Genomic DNA, 22,943 nt, shown 5'->3' on the forward strand with positions numbered 1-22,943 from the left:
TAAAAGCTGCTCTGTTCATGCTCTTTAATTCTCCAGCATTTGTAGGTCGCAGACACATATTTGTGGATCCCTTTATTTTTTCTTTCAAAAATTATCGATTCAAAACATTTTCCAAAAAATATTCCCAAAAGCAAACATTTCCTGAATTAAAAACAAAATTTGAGATTTTTTTCCCCCAGTAATTTCATGAAGAAATCAAAGAAAAATCTATGAAATTCCATAAATTAGAAAACAAATATTGAAGTAGTGAAAGTAGCCGATCTTGCGGCGATCTACAAGTTCACCACGTGGGGCGAAGCGACACGTTGTGCGCTTGTAGATCGGCTATTTTCACTATAGTGTGGGTCCTGGGTAGAAGTCTATAATTTCTCTTTTGGGTGTTGAGCTAAAAGGTTTGGGAACCACACTGGTATAGTACTGGTTCATCTCCCGTCAGGTAGTCATTTCTCTTTGGAGAAGTAGAACGCCTCAAGAAATTGTTTATTTTTATTTTTTATTCCACAATTTTGTAACCCAGTGTCAATTATCTAATGTTATCCTGTAATACACTCCCTCTATCAACCTGAGGAGAGCAACGGACTGACAGTCCAAGCCGCTTCTTTTCACCTGACAGGGGAGAGTTTCCCCTGTTGGACATGGTCCCGGCTGGCCAGGGGGAGGCAGTTTAGAGACCAGACCTTTCCGTACAGTACTTGAGTATATCAAATTATACTTCCCACCACTGCCGCCTGCTATATACTGTACTGTAGGCCTACTACATCTTCACATTCATGACACTCCAGTCCTGTTTTACTGGGTGAAATGTCGCCCCTGAAAAGCAGCTGTCTTGTTGTCATTGGGTGGTGGCGGCGGGGAGATGACGGTGTTGGAAGAAGTATATACTCACATTTTGCACTCAAGTAAAAGTACCAATTCCTCAGTCCGGTATTCAAAATGTACTTGTGTAAAAGTATACACATTCAAATATACTGCTCTCACATTTGCAAAAAGTCACAAGTTCCCAAATGTCTAAAGATGCTTTGGAAAAATATCAAATCTACAAGCTCAAGACGCAGAATGTGGGTTCCTTCCCAGTGCCGTTCCGCATTGAAGGCGTGTTTCAAGTGCGATGTGCAAGGTAGCCTAATTTCTTAGGTTATTAAGGGAGTTGGGTTGGGGGCCTATATTTAGTGGAGAGAGTTGAAACCACATTAAATGGCCCTGTGGCTGTCCCTGAGCTGTCTCCCATGCGGATCGACGGGCCCTTTTAATACAGGGCAGCCTCAATGTGGCCTCAATAGGAGAACCTGCTGGCTCCACTCCGAATGCTCAGCACCACGCAACCACACACGCTGTTCATGTGTTCCACTAAAACTATATGACGAAAACTACTGAGAGACTACTGACAAAAAGTAAATACAAACTAAGCTACAATGACTCAAACTAAGACTACATATTGACAATTTTGCCAACAAATAAAAACTAGACTAAAATGTTAGGGAGTCCCTCCCTAACATTATTACTTGCGCAAGCAGAGCGTGCAAGTAATAATTTCGCCCGGTCTCCGTTCACCGTGACAGCCAAACCGCCATTTGATGTGTATGCAAAAAAAACAGCAAATCCGTGCCTGGTTTGCTGGGACCAGATTACATAAATGACCATATGTCTTACGTCATCATTTAGAGCTAGTCATACGTATAAAATATATAATCAGTCAAATAAAATACAAATTGTGCCTGATCTGCTGGGACCAGAGTACGTGGTGTGTATATGTATGACTAGCTCTTAATGATGACGTAAGAAATATGGTCATTTGTGTAATCTGGTCCCAGCAAACCAGACACAAATCTGCTGTTTTATTTGCATACGCATCAAATGGCGGGTTGGCTGGTACGGTTTTTGGCGCAAAGTAACCACAGTATACCGCTAATCAACTTACAACTACATACTCTCTAGATATAGTATATACGTATACATGTGTCTTACGTCATCATTTAGAGCTAGTCATACGTATACTATATACATAATCAGTAAAATAAAATAGCAAATTGTGCCTGATTTGCTGGGACCAGAGTACATGGTGTGTATATGTATGACTAGCTCTCAATGATGACGTAAGAAATATGGTCATTTATGTAATCTGGTCCCAGCAAACCAGGCACAAATCTGCTGTTTTATTTGCATACGCATCAAGTGGCGGGTTGGCTGACACGTTTTTTTTATATAGATAGAAACTTGAACCATACTTAATAATACAAGGTGTTTATATGCATAAAGTAGGTAGGTAGCAAATAGCTACACCTAATAATTATACATTTCAAACGTTCCTTCACAGAGATACTGAGATTTGACAGTTTACAGCGGTCGAAAGTACTTGCGTGCTCTGCTTGCGCACTAGCAACAAGCAAGTATGCACTCGACAGAGTGCAGTTCTAGTTTTAGTCTAGTTTTGTGGAGTGGAGAAGAGATCCAGTAGAACTAAAAGACAAGTCACTTTGGGCGTGTTCGGAAATACCACACCGGAGCGCACTCGCCTATTAGTTTGCATTGTACAGTGTGTCTGGTTGCGCTCGGGTGTGGTGTGGCACTCTGAAAATAGCAGATCTGCAAGATCCCTTGCAAGTTTGTAGATCGGCTATTTTCAGAGCACAACCAGGTGTAACATTAGGCTTTATGACGCCATCAAGGCCAGCCAAAATACTTTTTTGTCATCAAAATCAACTGTAGATTTAGTAGACAAAATATCGTATGATATTTAGTCGACTAAAACTAGACTAAAACTACAACTTTTCAGATGACTAACATATGACAAAAACTAAATGCGAATCGTACATTGGATGGCACTAGCGTTTTCAATGTTGATACTATCAAAAGCTAACACTGTCTGTCTGTCTGCGCGTGTGTGTATGTTTGTGCGCGTGCGTGCGTGCGTATGTGTCTGTGTGTGTGTGTGTGTGTGTGTGTGTGTGTGTGTGTGTGTGTGTGTGTGTGTGTGTGTGTGTGTGTGTGTGTGTGTGTGTGTGTGTGTGTGTGTGTGTGTGTGTGTGACAGATCTGCCGTTGCCAGACGTGTCTCCTATCTTGATGGGCCGTCCAGTGTTCCTGTAATCCCATTTAGAGGAAGCAGATGTCGTATAGCAGTGCAACACAACCCATCCCTCAGCATTATGCATGTCCTTCTCTCCTCCCTTCCGCTACTTCTTCTTCTTTCTTGGAGTGCTCAGAGCAGTGCTTCTCAATTTATAGGCTCAGGTCAGCCCTGAACATAACGTTTTTCATCTGGCACGCCTGAATTATATTGTTATTTATAGCACCTTTTGGCTTTTGTCATATTAACGGTACGTACAGTAGCCTACATATGTAAATATTTTCCCCCAAAGATACACGTGGAAAACTGGAGAGAATATTGGTTTCCACAAGGACAGACTGAAAATAACTTTTGGTGTTCAGTGGCAAAGCTGCATTATACTATAAAAAATATGGACGCATCAAGCGTCCCCGCATTGACAAACTGTGGACATTATTAAGGTGATGTCTCAAATTGCAATCTTTATAAATCCCTCGCCTATAAGTAAAAAAAAAACGCAAGAACGCATTCCAGTCACAGCAGAATGTACACAAGAACAATGTTGGTCTAAGAGACTATCTAAGAGATTTTCCGATCTCTTATACTTCGGTTCACCTGGGTATTTCTTTGTTGTGCAGAACGTTGACGATGCATTTTGTTGTATATGGCTGGTGGGGGCATTGTTGTTCAAGTTGGCACTTCACAACAGCTAACTCAAATAAAGTTCAGTTCACATAGATTCATTTATGATGAGCTGCTAAAGCTATTTTAGTAGAACCTCCTCCTCCCACCCGTCTACCCTCAGCCCCCAAACATTGCCACTTGGCCACTTCCTAAACTACAATTATTACTTAATACTTATACTAATAGAATAACAGAGAGAGGGAAAAACTCTGAAGATTAAAAAAAGCACTGAAACAATGAGTCATATTGTGGAGAATAAGATAAAGCGGCGCATACTGTGTAGATATAATGGACATTTTATTCTGCCTTTTTGTCTTCATGCCTTTGTGTCTTTATCAGTGTGCTGCGTGAATGACATCAGTGATAGAAAATGTGCTCAGGCGTTTCTGGAGATGTGGGGACTGTTTTAGCTGAAACACGGACAGCCGCTGATTAGAGTATGATCAGGTGACCTTAAGTGCAAGTCCATCTCAAACTAGAAAGAAGCTGCATGTGACAGAGCAGCCTGACAGACTAATTTCCTAATGTTCAGCAGCCAGTACACACATTCATTGGATGTTAATGTTACATTGTATTAGCCTCGCACAGGGTGTAAGCACACTTGGGCTTCCATGCACGGCAGAATTCCGCTCGTGGCAGGCGTCTCTTCCTGGTTTTTAGACCGCTGGTGGATGGAAATGAAGCTCCACCCACGCGGCAGAATGCCTCTCGGCCAGATTCCCGGAAGCGCTTGCCCCCGTGGCATTCTGCCGCGTGAGTGGAGCTTAATTTCTATCTACCATGCAGCTGTCTAAAAACCTGGAAGAGACGCCTGCGGATTTTGGCATCTTCGTGACGCAAAAGTGTGCCTGCGCTGATAGCCAGCCTTCATCTGCCGTTGCAATGTAATGTTGTGGGAGGACTTCACGGCCGAAGTGGTGACGAGCCAACCCGATTCGTCTGGAACCAGGCTATAACCAACCTGGGCCCGTATGCAAATACGGGGCGAGACATTGCGGGGAAAGAATCTAATACTGAGAGGGACGAGACTAATATCCACGCAGTGATATTAGTTTAGTATTGCTATGCGAGGCTAGCATTGTACTGTATATACTTACAACAACTTGTAGATTCTCAGTCCCACAGAAGGTGCACATTCTGCTGTGACTGGAATCTAATATGCTTTTGTTTATCTGTACAGATGCACAAGGAATGCTCAAGGAATGTCTTTGTGAAGGAAAGTACACTCTGGACGCCAGGGATGCGTCATGACACTCATCATGGTTGGCAAACCTCGCACCGGAGGTTTGATGAAATACATGGTAGTGAATGGAGCCGGATGGACCATCACATCAACTAACTATTTATGAACGATTGCAACCTTTGTCATACAGAAATATAAAAGAATACGTATCACAGGTTCTAATCACTTGCTTTTCTTCTAAACAGTGGCAGTGGCATCGTTTCTGTCTCTGAGGTATCGGGAGATGTGGTTGCAAAACGAAACGGTGTCAGTCTCGCAATACTTGGCACATTCCGAAACATACTTCTGTGCTCGTTAAATATACCTCTATAAAATTAGTGTGAAAAGTAACAGCAGAAAACAATGTGTGATATGTCTTCTTTTATTTTCCTGAGCAGAGTATTTTATAAAGGTCTCAATCGTTCAGAAATGAATGTTTTTTCATAAACTATCCAGCCAGCTCTCACAGAATGTTATGTCTTGTCCTGGGCCATTTCTGCCTTTTTTTCCCACAGACTTTGATCCGATCTACAATCCCACTTGGTAACAGAAGCATTCCCTGACCTAATGACAAGTTGCCTACAGTACATGCTTGCAAATTAGGAAGCCGTGTTTGCTTTCCTAAAACGGGCAAAATCTGCCTAGCATCTTTATTCACCGACTGGCCAGGCCACACAGACTGTGTTCACTCTTGCAGGATTTCAAATGGCTACATTCAGTTCACTGTTCACCAGAAACGCACGGTCAATGAACGCACTCTATTAAGTTCAGTGAATGTGTGTATAGCACGTTCATGCACAGCACTGTGAGCAGTGATTAAGTACAAGTATGTTTATATTAAGTTAGTATACATTATAGACATGGGATGCATATATAGTAGCCAGCCAGAAAAGTGCAACAGCTAGGCTTATATGGGCTGGGAGGTCGAGCAGTTTTCTTTGATGAGTAGCCTAAACACCAAAACCTAAACTCATATAACAGACTTTGAAGTTTTGATTCAGCCCACCAGCATGGGTGCATTTTCACCATGAAGTTATTATAGAACCTCGAGGCTTTTCAGAACCTATATTTGGTCCAAGAGAAAGTATACTTTACCTATACACAGGTTCACCCATGCAGACAATAATATTATAAGGTTGCTGATGTCGGAGGTGGTTGGTTCTTTCAGTACCTTCATGATGCTCAGTGACATCATAGAAGGCCTAGGTAGGTAAAATAATATGCAAGTTTTTCAAATATTTTGCCTATAGTCGCGGGATTGGCTTTATCAGACCAGAATTAGGACAATGCCATTAAAATGCTTACCAGTCGTTTTGGGCGCAAAGATCTAATAATTAATTCCCACATGAACAAATTAACTGTTAAATCTGACTCCATGCAGTTAAAAGGGCCACAGATGTGATTGCATTACGCAAACTGTATGATGGCATTGAGATACAAGTAAGAAGCCTATAGATTCAATGGGAGTTGTATCCTGGAAACGTATTGTGCCCAATTCTCATGAAAATGATACCGGAGGAAATCACATTAGGGTTCACTCATCAAACTGGCGGGGGTGAGGATGGTGATGGAAAGAACAATACGTTCAGTGTAAAAAACCTAATGTCATTTGTACAAAAAAAAGTGGAGAGCCGTGAGAGAACGGCCAATCTTACCAAAGGAACGCATGACCCCCCAGAGAGAGAATTAAGAGAGCGCTCAGAGCGTGTCTAGGAAAATTGGCCTCAGATCCTGTGCAGCAGGGGCGTGGCCCAGTGCGTTGCGTTTCAAATGAAATGCGAATCAAAAGACAGGGGCGGGTTCCACATGGAGTGGGCGCTACATCTAAATAAGACGGAAGGGAAACAATTGCTCCTTGAGCGGTGGTGGCCTACTACAATTCAATTTGGAATTGGATTCCTTTCGGACTATTTTCATGGTATGCACAGTGCTTCAGACCGGAAAGGGGAGTGTCCGCTCAGATTCTCAGTGCAACGTACTTCCCTCACAGGGATACGGTCCTTTTTCCCCAGAAGTCTTTCTCGCCCGCCTAGTGGCGAAAAATAAAACTTCTGGGAACTCTGGGATTACTCAGAGCGCAACTGGGAGAAAAGAACGGAAAAAAGGAAAACCTACAGCGGCGGCGCTGCCTCGACAGCTGCATTCCATGCTGCGAGTTTCAGAGATGATTCAAAATGCATATTCTGTAATGGTAATCACAAATCCAAGAACTGTACTGAACTGACTGTTGAACTAAGAAGAGAAACACTGAGGAAACAAGGCAGCTGGTGTTTTGTATGTCTGGTAGGCATGCAGGCATGTCGCGCGTAATTGTAGAACGCAGGGCATTCACTGTGAAGAGTGCGGGCGCAGACACCACAAAACAGTTTGCAATCAAACAGCCAGTCAATATACAGCGCATGATAGACGCGCCGACCACGGCAACGACAGACAGGCTGACCACAGTGTTGCAGATGCAGTTAGTAGTGTAGCAAGCAACTCTGACAATAGTAGGCTACAGTATTACTGCAGACAGCTATACCATTTTGGATAGATGCACCAACACAAAGCCAACACACACACACACACACAAACCCAAACAAACATGTTTAAATTACTCCTAAACATTTTTGCCAAACATCACACACTCTCCTATCCTCCTGGTGGAGACCTTTGCCCAGAAGGGCACTTTTTCTAGTTAATTTCTGCATCTCTTAGGGCCCATTTAACCATATAATGCATTTGGATGGCAAAAATGGCAGATCTGCAAGTTCAGTGTCTTGAATGAGATGTGCTGTGAGTTTGCATAGCATATCTGCTATTTTCCAGCATAGGACCGTTGCACAGTGAAGTATAAACAAGGCTTTAGGATTCATAAGTCGTTTTTAGAATCCTCCTCCTCAGTAGCATATCCACGGTATCCCAAGCCGTGCATATTCACGGCTTCCCAAGCCTATCCGTGCATATCCACAGATAGGCTAGGATGCCTATTCCCACTATAGGCTGAGGAAGAAATGCCACTTGACAGTTTTCAAATCAGCCTCAGAAAACATCAGGTAAGTGATGACACCCATTGCAGAAATCTGCACGGCGTATAGCACCTGGTAATTATAAAAGCCTAACTTAATTTGCTCACTTCTTCATCACAGCTCACTTCCAATATATTCTATATTCTGGGCTAGTGTGCTTCCACTGAGATAATTGGACTGCTTGAATTCTATTGACTCTGGATTAAGAGCGATTTACATTGCTAAATGCCTAAATTATAAATCGGGTCTATACTGTCTTCTCATTATCGCCTTTTCCTTGATTCTATGCAGAAGCCACATTAAAGAAGTTTCCCCAAGCCACCAAAGGCATGCTGGGAGCAGCAGTGAATGGGAAGCTGACGGAGCTGAGGCGGTCCCACAAGTATACACAAACAAGTAATAATGATATTATTAAAATGAAATAAAGCTGTTGATACAGCCCCTCCTATAGCCTGAACCCCATGATATCTATTCTACAGTAGGCCTATATCTTTCGTTTTGTTTTTTTTCTGTGTGAAAAGTCATGATGAAATATTAAAGAAGAGTACTACCTCAAGTTGCCATGTATTGCTGTACATTAATATATTTTGTAGAGAAATATTGTTTTATGCATGGCATATTTTACATTGTGTAAAACTAGAATTTCGCGGCCGCTTTGCAGCCGCTCATCCCTGCAGAGTTACCTTGCCGCGCACTATGGGAAGAAGGAAATTGTGGGAGTTGACTCCACATGTAGTAACGGATGGGTTATTAGTTATTATTATGTGTCCTTATTAGTGTAGTGTAGTAAACACTTTATGGCTCGGTATTTGCTCCGATTATGCTGTCGGGGAGCATTTTTGGCGCTGACCGACAAAATGGCTGATCTGACGTTAAGCGGTGCCCAAAAGGTAGATCAGGATCTACCAGTATAGATCACAAAGGCTTTGCAGGTAGATCACATGACATGGCCCTAAATATATATATATAATTTTTATATAAATAACGATTTTTGCATCTGCCGCTTGAGATGACCTGAGATGACTTGATTGATTGACATCAAAAAGGGCCTGTCAGCTCAAACACACAATGCAATACTTGTTGTTGCGTACAATCATCAGTAGCAAAGTCAAATACCAAAAATAAAAACCAATGGGATGATAGTTTTTTGCTGGTCGTTTTGAAAGTAGCTCTGAAGTAAAGAATCACACCTGTGTGAACCGAGTGGTGCAACTCCCCTCTCCCCCCCCCCCCCCCCCCTCCTCTCTCTCTCTCTCTCTCTCTGCTGTAGGCTATACCACATATTGGTAGCATATTACCTATATTAGGCCAATATTGGCGTTACGCATTTCAGTTGAATAATGTTGTGTGCGCACATGCGCGTGCGGAGAAAGACAGTTATTTAATGAAACTGAAGATTATAACGTCCTGTCTCGCTGGCGCCGTGTATAGGCTGCACGGCTATTCCTGTGTGTGTGTGTGTGTGTGTGTGTGTGTGTGTGCGTGTGTGTGTGTGTGTGTGTGTGTGTGCGTGTGCGTGTGCGTGTGCGTGTGTGTGTGCGCAATGAAAAGTAGTCGGCAGGCGAAATGGCGAATTTGAACGGTGTAATTGTAATAGTTTGGAACAAACCAAGTTCTGGGGAAGAACAATGTTGACGTAACTAAGAGATTCGCTGAGTAAGCGATATTTTATATACAGTGATTTAGAAGGAATAAGCAAAATCGTGAGGCGAAGATTCCTCTCCTTCCTTGTGTTTTTCTCCTGCGGACAGGACTGTCAGGGAGACTATCAGAGCAGCACAGGGGAGTGGCTTAAAAGACGGGGTAGTAGTTGCCAGGTTGGCGAATTGTAAGCGAGTCGTAGTGTGTGTTGAATGGCATTTGAATGGCATTTGTGGGCTTGTGAATGCATTTTCTCACATGTAATTTGTGCTCACTTGCATAGACCTGACGAATTTAGCGTGGTGAAAGGGCAACAGTTTTCCGGGGGTGTGGGTGCTTCGGGCGATAATGTTTGTAGTAAACAAATGCATTGGCGGCGTGAGTGTGGAAGGGAGGCATTTTTGGTGGCAGTGCCAGTGCCAGTGTTTGGCGGGTGGTGTCGAGTTTTGGCGTTCGGCGCGATAGGAGATAGCGTTGAAACACTGCGAAGGTAAGTGTGTGACGTCACTGCCGTGTGAGTGTGTGTGGGTGTAGTGTGTAAGATGGTGTTGTGGGTGTTGCAATAGCGACGTAACTGTTGTGGCTTTGGGTTTCTTGCCATGTGTTGGGTACAACTTCTCCAATATAGAATAGATAGACCCGTGTTTAGTGATCCATGGTTAAATAGGGTCTATCTATTTGGTTACAGTTTCCACGTTGTAGAACTCGTTGGCTTTCAGCCAAGTTTAATTAATTAAAACTGATATATGGTAAAACGTGGTATATATACGTAGATTTCAAGACCTCTTTCACCCGTTTCAGCACCATGGACAGCGGTCTACATTATCTGCCCGCAGGACACATGCATGATGATGAGGTCATGTTTATATTGAGGTGAACATTATTATTATTCAGTATTGTATTCAACACAACGTCCGCAAAGTCAATATTTTGATGAGCACGACTTTGGTAATCCGTGAGAGTATAAACCATGCAGTCACGCCTAGGTGGTGACCTCGCCCAATTAGCCCTGAAACATATGACTGTCATAATCAGGTCGAGCGTCATGCATGTGAACCATGGCTAGCCAAATATCAATTAGGCTTTTGATTTCAGAGAGGTGACATCATCAATCAAAGTGGCTATATGACCTTGGGAGGCAATTCGGCTGAAACAATGTATACTCTTTCTTTGTTCACCAACGCGTCTGTGTGCGCGCAGCCAGTGTGTGCGAGAAAGAGAGAGAGGGAGGGAGGGAAATAATGAAAGCAGAGAGAGAGAGAGCGAGAGAGAGAGAGAGAGAGAGAGAGAGAGGGAAAGGGGGCAGGGTACGCCCAAATAGTACCGCACGGTGTTGAATGACGCCCGTCTGTTGTTCTTGTGTTTTTGTCCGTGCGCTCTAGTCTTGGATTGGCTAGAGAGAGAGAGAGAGAGAGAGATTTCCAGCGCCAGCGCACCGTGGGCGGGTTGGAGAGCTATAGTTTATAAAGTCAGCTCCAAGATCCGTGGGCGGGAACACCAACCAACTGTAGCCTGGAAGTATACAGTGAGTGAGAGGAAAGAGACAGAGAGACAAAGAGAGAGACAGAGAGAGAGAGGGGGGGCGGTGGAGGAAAGGAGATCCGACCTGCACGTGGAGATTATGGCAGGAGACAGTTGTGGTTGACCGGCGGGGCTCACCGGCGGGGCGCAGCGGCGGCGGAGGAGCGGAGGAGGAGGGGGCGCGGTCGGCTCCGGCTGCCTGGCTGCCCTCATGCCGTGCGTCTAGTCCCACCTCATGGACGACCACCGCTGCCTCCTTCAATCCCCCCCACCGAGCGTGACCAAGACCCGGGCAGCTGTGACCGGAGACACCCTGGTGAACTCCGGCTACACCGACTGCGACGCCGTCATGACGGTGGTGCACGCGACCTGTGACAGCAACAACATGTTGGAGGAGTCGGCGGCTCTGCCGGGCCACCGGCACTCCGTGGACCACCTCTACGAGCCCGCGGACCACGAGTGCTGCGAGCGCGTGGTCATCAACATCTCCGGCCTGCGTTTCGAGACGCAGCTCAAGACGCTCGCCCAGTTCCCGGAGACCCTGCTGGGGGACCCCAAGAAGAGGATGAGGTACTTTGACCCGCTCAGGAACGAGTACTTCTTCGACCGGAACCGGCCGAGCTTCGACGCCATCCTGTACTACTACCAGTCGGGCGGGCGCATCCGGAGACCCGTGAACGTGCCCATCGACATATTCTCCGAGGAGATCCGCTTCTACGAGCTGGGCGAGGAGGCCATGGAGAAGTTCCGAGACGACGAGGGCTTCATCAAGGAGGAGGAGAGACCGCTGCCCGACAACGAGTTCCAGAAACAGGTGTGTGTGTGTGTGTGTGTGTGTGTGTGTGTGTGTGTGTGTGTGTGTGTGTGTGTGTGCGTGCGTGCGCGCGCGTGTTACTCAAGTAGTCCTGTAGCCTACTTCACATTTTGAGGTATTTTGGGGTTCCAAAGGCCATGCAGTAGGCCTACTTTTACTTCACTATATCTCGGATCCAAATACTGCAGTACTTTTACTCCCGTCCCACTACATTAATTTGAAAACTTTAGTTACTAGTTACTTTGTAGATTTTGATTATTATTACAAAACATACATTAACCACAGCACTATACATTTTAAAAATAGCCGATCTACAAGCTCACAATGCATCGCAGATCTGCTATTTTCAAAAGATTCATGCAAGAGTACTTACTCTTTTACTCAAAAACACGTTGAATCCCGAACTTCTACTTCTACTATATGCAGTGTATTGATATACTATAGTATATCAATACACTGCATATATTGATACCTTTACTTATATGTAAAAACATTTGAGTACTGTATTTCACCACTGCAGGTGTGGCTGCTCTTCGAGTACCCAGAGAGCTCGGGCCCGGCGCGGGGCATCGCCATCGTGTCCGTGATGGTCATCCTCATCTCCATCGTGATCTTCTGCCTGGAGACGCTGCCCGAGTTCCGCGACGAGATGAAGGACCCGGCGGCCGTGCTCCTCCTGGCCTCCGCAGGGCTCAACGGCACGCTGCCGCAGGACCAGCCCAGCCCCTTCTCGGACCCCTTCTTCGTGGTGGAGACGCTGTGCATCATCTGGTTCTCCTTCGAGCTGCTCGTGCGCTTCTTCGCGTGCCCCAGCAAGGCTGTGTTCTCCAAGAACATCATGAACGTCATCGACATCGTGGCCATCATCCCGTACTTCATCACGCTGGGCACGGAGCTGGCGGAGCGCCAGGGGGGCAACGGGGGCCAGCAGGCCATGTCGCTGGCCATCCTCCGTGTCATCCGTCTGGTGCGCGTGTTCCGCATCTTCAAGCTGTCGCGTCACTCCAAGGGCCTCCAGATCCTGGGGCAGACTCTGAAGGCCAGCATGCGCGAGCTGGGCCTGCTCATCTTCTTCCTCTTCATCGGCGTCATCCTCTTCTCCAGCGCCGTGTACTTCGCGGAGGCCGACGACCCGGACAGCGGCTTCACCAGCATCCCCGACGCCTTCTGGTGGGCCGTGGTCACCATGACCACCGTGGGCTACGGCGACATGCACCCGGTGACCATCGGGGGAAAGATCGTGGGCTCGCTGTGCGCCATCGCCGGCGTGCTCACCATCGCGCTGCCCGTGCCCGTCATCGTCTCCAACTTCAACTACTTCTACCACCGCGAGACGGAGGGCGAGGAGCAGGCGCAGTACCTGCACGTGGGCAGCCTGCAGCCACTGCAGGCGGCCGCGGAGGGAGACGCAGGGGACGGCGAGGAGGGCAAGACGTCTCGCTCCAGCTCGTCGCTCAGCAAGAGCGAGTACATGGTGATCGAGGAGCAGGGCTTCAAGCAGCAGCAGCAGCAGCCGCAGCCCAACTTCCTCACCACCACCACAACAGCAACCGCCGCCGTCACGCAAGTCCTGCACAACTCGCAGCAGAACTGCGTGAACGTCAATAAAAAGAATACCGACGTGTAGACGTGTAGGCCTGCCTGTGTGTGTGTAGGACTGTTGTGGCCCTGCCTGAACACAGACAGGAGTACGAGTGTGATTTATAGTAGGAATAAACGCACAGACAGACAGCAGCCCCGTTATACGCGCCACGCTCTCCGGTGTTCGCAACCGTAGACGAGAAGAACGATAGAGATAGAGCTATTACCCCCTGTCTGTTCAGACACCGTGCGCTGCTACTACTGCCTTGTCATCGTGTTCCATTCTCCTAGGAATCAGAATTTATCATTTTAATGATCAGAATTCATAATTCTATTATAGTAGAGCCTGCTTATGTGGTTCCATTCGCACTTGGAGAGAGGGAGGGAGAGAGAGAGAGAGCACTCTCCTCCTGAAGTTTTAGGCGTATTATTCGTTACTCTCTGGTCCCCTGAGTCTGGGGTGATTTTTCTTTTGTTTCCCGCTATTCCGAGGGAATCGACCTGTTGTGCACTGTGCAATAGGCATTATTTTCTCACAACAGGGCACACACACACATACACATACACACACACACAGAGACACGTGCTTTTAAACTGTGAATGGTGACATCATGCCACTACTAGTACAATTCAAGGGATAGTGTTGTGTCTCATGCGTTACGCGCCGTGGTTCGTCTGTCATAACATACGGTAGCCTATAATACGTATAATTCATTTCAATCTCTGTGTTTCAAACACGTGACTGTGTAAAAAAAATAAAAAACACGACTGTTCAGCATATATATATATCTCAATTTGACCGTCCTGTGCTTTGCCTTTGTTGTGAGTTAAAGTCTATAGTCAAAAATCCTACTATAACCGCGTTTAAAGAAATAACCCCCTGTACTAGCCTAGTATTTACGGCGTAATAGGCGCTGTGACAACACAAAAGGGACAGTTTTATTAATGGTACAAAACATGTGAGAGGAGGAGTAACAGTCTGGCTCCCTCTCTCATATTTCCCATGTGCACGCGGGCGATCAAAATCAAAAGGATGGAGCGTGCTTCTCTCCGGATGCCTCAAATATCGCCCGCTGTGATTCAGTCTCCATGACGACGGCAGGACCCGGTCCCCTTTTTTTCCTCTGTATAACCCCAGTCACCGTTGCCATGGCATCCCTGTTTCCACAGTAACCTTCCAGATGGCTTTGGGACTCGCCGTGATAGATACACCCGGCCGAAGAAGATTCCTGTCCCCGAGCAGTCTGTCTGTCTGTTGTACAAGAAACTGCCCGATCATAACAATAACAATGCCGTGGTGCCGTGCGTAACAGCCCACACACACACGCGCGCGCGCACGCGCGACACCAGACCAGACCCCAGTGAGTGTGTGCCAGCATCATTCTGCCTCCAGACATGCCTTTAATACTTGTCCAGTTTGTCAGTGACTTTAACACCATGACATGATGAGACCTGTCACCTATTTAGCCTATTTGTCGAGGGAGGTCTGATTTCAGAATGCCACACAGCAGCGAAACAGTTCTCAAGACAAAGCAGGCGGCACAGAGAGGCTGAACGGAGGAGACAAAGGAAACGTGACGTGAAAGCAGAAGCAGTGTTTGTGGAATTATGAATGGACTGGGAGTAGCCGTCATGATGGCTGCACTACCCTGAGCACTCCATAGAGGCTGCTGTTACCCCACCGAGAAAACATGGTGAGCATTATGTCTGTGGAGGTCTGTCCTACTCTCACTTTTCCTTTGATTAATGCTGTTGCCTTTTAGTAATGAAAAGTTTTACAGCCTTTAGGTCAGGGGTTTTCAACCATTTTCATTTCAAGGTCCATTATTTATTCGGCATTTGCGCCACGGACCACCATTAATGAGATTTGGCTTCTCAGAACCAAAACAAAAGAATATTTTGTTGTCGTTGGATAAGATTTTGTCTACAATTCCATGCTTTTGGCAAACGTTGACCAAAATAACAATTATTTTACATTCTCTAATTGTGTAGACTTCTTGTAAATTAAGTAATGCAGATATTTAACAATAATCTTACTCTTGCGTAAAATGAAACCAAATGGAGTTACCAATCAGCCAAAAACTATGTACTCTTTTTTTTTTTTACATAGTGTAATATGCAATAATATTACAGTTTTTGGTCAAGTAATACCCTGGACTACACTACTCGTTACTGGGTAAAATAATAATATTACAGTAATATATTAAAAGCAACGTCCTGCTGCCTCCTACATTATGTGCAAATTCAAAACAGGTGGTATGCAGGGCTGTTGAGTGATATCCAACAAGCACATCCAAACTCCAACACTTGGAAAAATAATCATCTGCAAGGAATTTCTTGACAGAAAGTAGCTCATAACTGTCTACGTCTACGGTTGACGCTATCATGTCTACGGTATTTTTTTATGAAACAAACACTTTGCAGTGTTTAATGCAAAATGCACAAATTGAAAATTGCAGATAGAAAGAGGATAATTAAAGCTTTTCGTACAGCTGCAATGTTGGTGAGTTTGACGTGGTTTAATACAATCAGATAGGACTTTTCTGTTTGGATGTGTGGGTTGTCAATGGAAAATTGCGGCTAGTTACCACCCTGCCATTAAGTTAATGCAAGATGGCCATTAATGGCAAATGGTGACTGGTTTGTGGTTTCCCAGCCTCTCTGGGGAATGGCCCCGCCCACATGTCAATCATGTGACCTGCATGCCATAGGTAGGCTACTAGGTCAGGGGTTCTCAACCTGTGGGTCGGGACTCGGGACCGACCAGGGGCCAGGGGGGGGGGTCCTACATGATTTCTTTAGGAGGGGCTTTGTGTGTGTGTCCCCGTGACCTCATTGGCAGCCACTTTGGTTCGGTTGTGCAGGCCAGGCAGTCACTCTCTGAAAATAGCTGATCTGCAAGTTCACAACGTGTCGCAAGCGTGACGAGTTCGCAAGATCGTCTATTTTTGGCACACGGCAGAGTATAAATCTGGCATTTCCACACCATCACTGCCTGCCAAAATACAATTTAGTCGACTGAATCAACGTTCTAGATTGAATCGACTAAAATCGTGTGATATTTTAAAAACTAGACTAAAACTTAAACATTTCAGATGCCTAAAATAATATGACAAAAATTAATTGGGATTTTATTCAAAAGACTATGTGTAAAACTTTGCTGTCAAAAAAATTTGCTGTCAAAATCCTCACTAGGGCATGTGTGTGTGTATGTATGTGCGTGCATGCGTGCGTGCGTGCGTGCGTGCGTATATGACATGTGATGGATGCTCCTGCAGTGTCCTACTTGCCTCTCACCTTCAGTTGACTTTGTGTGCTACTAGTGTCTGTGTCAGTGCTGCCCCCCTGTGGAGTCTCTCTGCTACTGACAGAACAGGTGGCTGATTCCTATTCTACAAAATAATGTCTTCTAAATCCTAACATTTTTCTGAAAAAACAAACAAACATATGTCTCTATGTCAGTGGTGCTCAAACCGTTTCATGTCAAGGCCCCCCAAAAAGTATATGTATTTGGCCGTCGACCCCCCCCCCCCCCCATCTCACTAGTTACTTTGTAGATTTATGATGTATGTCCAGCCATGGTGTGTGTAACCTGCATTTTGTCCTCCTAACACAAACATTAAATGCTATTGACAATGAATGGACAATTTAGAATGTTTGTGTAAACACAAACATTGCGTAACACAAACATTGATGACGAAGGTGAGGACGCAAATTGTGATTGGCTGGAATGGGATGATGTAGGATGATAACAGCGCCCCTCACTTCACACGGGTGTGATTTTTATTAATTATTATTACAAAACATACATTAACCACTTCGGCCATTTGAAAATAGATCTGCTATTTTCAAAATAACTTTATACGTTTTTTTATACATTCGAAAATGTGTGAAATAGACATAACGCATAATAAGTACTTTCTAGTTTCTACATATTTCTTTTACATTTCTACATTGCAGTATTGCTACTTTGAATGAAGTAACACATTGTGAGTACTTAGTTCCATCACTGCTCATACGTCGCATCAGGACATTGTGAGCTTGTCTCGTTTTCAGTGCAAGACACAGACCTGTGAAAATAGGTGCAAATGTCAAGTGTCGGGCGCAGTGTGATGGTTACGTAAGCTACTTACGACGGTTCTTACAGAGAAGCAATCATTTGGCACAATAGAAGAAGTCGAATTCAATACATGGGGGGGGGGGGGAACAAACACATGTTTTTGTTTGTTTGTTCACATCGGAAGCTGAGACTGGTCCTGATAAGTCAAGAGCACTTAACAGATAATTACCAAAGCCCGGACGTCACTGCTTCATCCCCTGCGGGTCATGGAAGTAATTTCTCCATGGATAATAACATTGGGTCATCTTAGAATCGTCTCATATAAGAATTGTGGTCCAATTGTGGTCCATCCAGGTAGGATGCGTAAATTAAGTTAAGTTCAGTGCTCTATTGGCGTACTTGACTTAGTTCTTAGATAATTTCCAACCATGTCCACCACATAAAAGGAAAGGCACATCATAGTCAGCAAAACAAACCACACATCAACTAAAAAAAAAAGACTATATATAAGCAGCACACTCCTTTTTGTATGCTTAGTGTAAAATCCATAGCCTGTCAGTGTTTCCTTGTTAATTGCAGGGATGTTGTTTTCCTGCTCAGGGCCATCCCTGTGGATTTGTGTCTAAATGTACAGCAGTGTGTGTCTTTGCTGGCTGTGGTTAGTTTAACAGAAACACAGGAACAACAAACAGGGAAGAGAGATGTATTGATCTATCATCTGGGCTCTCTACACCTGAACTACTAAACTTTGGAAGGCAATCACAGCCATTCGAAATGCAATGTAAAACATTTGACTGATACATGTTGATCACATGTCCCCAGAGATGACACGTTTTTATTGACAGAAATGCAAATAGCAACAGAGTACAGTCAAAGGTCTAAAAGCATAGCGGTCTTGTTTCCATTTGGGTCCTATGTATTCAATTGCCCAATTGGGAGTAGCAGCAAAAAGGCATAAAAAATGGCATAAACTATTAGTTAGGCAGAAATGGGCATATGTGGAGTTGTGTCATGACCCAAGGATTTATTCATTTGAACTGCACCACCTAGCTTCATTGATTAATTGTTTCCATTGATTCTGACCTTCTCACCTTGACCTCTGACTTTACGAACTTCATTGAAAGGAAGTCAGTCGGGGCATTGCTAGGAGCTTGAGACGCTTGAGAGTATAAAACAGTGTTGATTTCGTTGACTAAAACTATTATGAAAAATGTTCGTCGACTGCCATTTTGTCACTGATGAAAACTAAATAGAAACTAAATAAAATGTTTTTCAAGCAACAATTTTCAGCATGCAACCAAGTGTAGAATCTGGCATTAATACGCCATCAACATAATCAACTGTCAACAAGCTCACGACACGCTGTGAGCTTGTACATCTGCTATTTTTGTATAGTCAACGCTAAAATCAAAGATGACACAGATGCTTTTCCGGTTTTCATGGGTTGAGAACATTTTTTCTTACCCATAGTGAATGAGACTGCAGTTGACAATGATTGACAAGATCTGTAAACATTACTCTATCCTCCCTGCTTTATCTCTGTTCCTCTGTTTCTCTCTCTCTGTCTCTGTCTCGTTAACACACCTGCCAAGTAGCATCTTTGATCAACTATACTTGACAGGGAGGAGGACCCCAAAACTAACTAATTATTTTCAAGGGCTTTGTTGCATGATTGGAATGACAGACAAGATCATAAAACATCCTCTCCTCTCCTCTCCTCTCCTCTCCTCTCCTCTCCTCTCCTCTCCTCTCCTCTCCTCTCCTCTCCTCTCCTCTCCTCTCCTCTCCTCTCCTCTCCTCTCCCCTCCCCTCCCCTCCCCTCCCCTCCCCTCCCCTCCCCTCCCCTCCCCTCCCCTCTCCTCTCCTCTCCTCTCCTCTCCTCTCCTCTCCTGTCTGTCTCCACTAAGCGGACAGACAGTGTTTTATTTATTTATGTTTATATGCATGAATGATAATAACACAGCGGGGAGTGAAGCAGGGAGCAGGGAGCGGTGTTTGTTATTGTTACTAAAGTCATTGAACTGGGTGACAAAACTGCCATCTAAGCCCCCCCCTCCCTCTCCCTCCCTCTCTCTCTCTCTCTCTCTCTCTCTCTCTCTCCCCTCTCTCTCTCTCTCTCTCTCTCTCTCTCTCTCTCTCTCTCTCTCTCAGGTGTACAACGCTCTTTAATGGTTAAGCCTCCCAAAGCCGCCGACAACTACAGCAGGCTGACCTGAACATATAGGTAGGCTGTACTCAGTACACTCTCAGTGTAGACTCTCTACAATGTAGAGAGTCTATTCTTTCTTCTTTGAATATATAGAGCGACTGCCATTATATTTCTACTCATCATTACTAATGCTAGGCTATAGGCTAGATCACATATTAATCTGCAATGACTGTGACATTCCTCTAGGGGCCAGACAGATCAAAGCTGAGAACTGCGAGATGGACGATTGAACCTGGATGACTCCTTCTCAACCTGTGGGTCGGGACCCCAATGGGGTTAAACAACCGATCTACAAGCTAAACGTATAATTCTTCAACTCCTACAATTCCAAGTGCTTGTCAGGGTGGGGGGGGGTCCCCATTTTAAATCATATGATTATTTTGGGGGGTCCCCAGGTTGAGAACCACTGATCTACAGATCATCACCTGCACAGAAGTACCTACCTAGCACCACCTGCCCAGAAGTACCTACCTAGCACCACCTGCCCAGAAGTACCTACCTAGCACCACCTGCCCAGAAGTACCTACCTAGCACCACCTGCCCAGAAGTACCTACCTAGCACCACCTGCCCAGAAGTATCTTCCCAGAAGTACCTGCCGACCATCACCTGTGCAGCTGTCTGCCACCATACCCTCCAGCCCTCCGGGGTCACTCTGTCTCTTGGTGAGGACATTCTGGCAGCTCCTCACCTCTTCCCGGAAACCCAGGGGTCATCAATGTGTCCATTATAATGTTCTTATTTTGATCACGAGACCCAATTACTGAATGTAAAGTCTTGCAGGTTTTCTTCAGACTATGTATGACACTGGTTTACTTTCACACTATGGCATATAGAGGGTATGTGTGTGATATCATCATCATACCCGGAAGTTATGCGGAAACGCCTACTGAGTAAAAACAAAATCTACTTTCTGTCCTTGACAGGCTATGACAGCCCATACATCCAAACAGAAAAGTCCTAGATTGCATTAAACAATGTTAAACGACATTAAATTCACCTTGCCACTCGATTTGCCATTCACTATTTGCGCATGCAAATAGTGAATGGAGTCCAACTATAGTAGTTGTCAAATGTTTCATTTGCAAGGACCCCCTTACCTCTGAGGCCCCTTTTCCACCAGGTTGAACCAGTTCAGTTATCTTTTCACCACATAATAATGTTGAACCAGTTCAGAGTCTTAACCCCTGAAATCCTAAAGGTTGATTCGGAATTGGAACCAACAAAAAACTGGAAACTGGTTTCCAAGAATCTAAAACGGAACCAGTTCTAGAACCAAAGTTACTTTGGTGGAAAAGGGGCCTGAGAGTTTACAAATGGAACCAAACGGACCTGTACAGATCTATTTGGTTTCATTTGAACACTCTCAGAGTTAATAACCTGTTATGGTCATTCAGGGCTAGCTTTTTGTGTGTTTCTGGTAATGTTATTGTCCACTCATTTTGTATATCCGTGGCAAAATATATTTTAACAAATAATGTCCACCACAAGCCGGCATGGCGATGACCCCTGCGGAAACACCCAGATACAAACTCAGATGAAAAAAAACCCAACAAAAACCGCAACTGCAAAAACAAGAGCCATAATTGTATTTCAAATCCATTTTATTTCCACATGGATTTGTATGACTCTGTTTTTGAACTCTAACTCAGCAGCCACTATTGGAGCTGTCACACACAGACAGGACCAACAGGATGGATTCCACTCAGACAGTATGTGGGCTCACCGGACAAGGAACGTGCTCCATGCCTTTGGGACAACATTCTGGTTAAAAAGGGAAAGCCGTTTCACAAAAGCATTAAAAGTCCTGAAATGTGTGAGGGTTTCTTGAATTTCTGCATGGGGCATGGTACTATGTATTCAATATTATGACCTGAATATGAACTGACCAGATGTTAGATTAGGACAAAACATTCACTGGGATTGATAATTAATTGTTAGATTGGATTATCTGTCCAATTTTAAATAGTTTATACAAATCAAGGATTGTCAGCCATATGCCTTTTGTTTCCTCAGTGTACTCTATATAGTTAATGTGTATGACACGCACGCACGCACACACACACACGTGCTGGTTGCTGCTATTCCCCTGACCAACACATTTAGAACAAAAACATACAAACACACATGCACGCACACAAACACATGCACCCACCCACGCACACACACACACACACACACACATACACACACGCAGGTGGGATGAATACCTTTTAATACATGCACATCAGGTGACAGGGGAAGAATGTGTATGGCAGTGTTTGTCATGTGTTATTGCTCCAGTGCTGTCTTAAAACATGACCCATATAAACACATTATTAGGTGTGTGCTTTTTATTAAGGGAACTAGTATGGGGCCTGCCTTTCCATCCGCTACCATTCGGTAGTTTTACACAAACCATAATGCCTTTTGGACAGGGCAGTGGTCATCAATATGTATGTCCATACACAATCAAATGTATTTGGTACAAAGACTTGGTCTTGTCCGTGGCAAGTTTTAGATTAAACATTTTAAACACCATTATGATGTTCTTATTTTGATCATAAAACCCAATTACTTAATGTCAAGTCCCAATGTCTTCTTTAGAATATACATTACACTGATTGACTACAACACTATGGCACAATATGAGTCCCAACTAGTAGCCTACTAGTAGGCTAGTTCTCAAATGTTTTTATTTACAAGGACCGGCCTTAACTCAGTGTACAAATGGAACCAAGTGAAACGTTTAGTTGGTCTATAGTTTTAGTTTGCTAAACATATGCATGTGAGTGAGTGTGTGTGTGTGTGTGTGTGTGTGTGTGTGTGTGTGTGTGTGTGTGTGTGTGTGTGTGTGTGTGTGTGTGTGTCAGGTGGCAGAACTTTAATTTCAACTCGTCCTCTCTAACGCCAGAGAAGTATAAATATTATCATTCTAAGAGAGTTTTACAACTGCATGTGTTTTATAGGCACAGCACAGCCTCCCCCCCTTGGCCATGCAGGAGCTCGACCAGAGTGCTGTTCTGAATCCAAACCACTGAAACCAGTGTTAATTCTAATCTAGTTTTTATTTGATGACGAAAAGGTCAATATATTTAATTAGAAAAAAGAGAGGAAGGAGCACATCTGTTAGTAGAGATCTCCAACAAGGTACCCAGGTGGTACTATTGGTACAAGTAAG

The 22,943-nt window shown here is 44.6% G+C and overlaps 1 protein-coding gene across 1 annotated transcript; it reads left to right on the forward strand.

Moving 5' to 3' along the window:
- The first annotated feature begins 11,333 nt into the window (after window positions 1–11,333).
- On the forward strand, window positions 11,334–20,724 carry LOC310862285 (potassium voltage-gated channel subfamily A member 1-like). The gene is made up of 4 exons (XM_083770107.1): window positions 11,334–11,935; window positions 12,456–15,210; window positions 19,728–19,800; window positions 19,972–20,724. The coding sequence occupies exons 1-2, from the start codon at window positions 11,357–11,359 to the stop codon at window positions 13,560–13,562; spliced, it is 1,686 nt and encodes a 561-aa protein (XP_083626233.1). The 5' UTR covers window positions 11,334–11,356; the 3' UTR covers window positions 13,563–15,210; window positions 19,728–19,800; window positions 19,972–20,724.
- Window positions 20,725–22,943: the final 2,219 nt, after the last annotated feature.

Source organism: Protomyctophum parallelum (genome assembly GCF_964188405.1).
Source record: "Protomyctophum parallelum genome assembly, chromosome: 7".
NCBI lineage: Eukaryota > Metazoa > Chordata > Actinopteri > Myctophiformes > Myctophidae > Protomyctophum > Protomyctophum parallelum.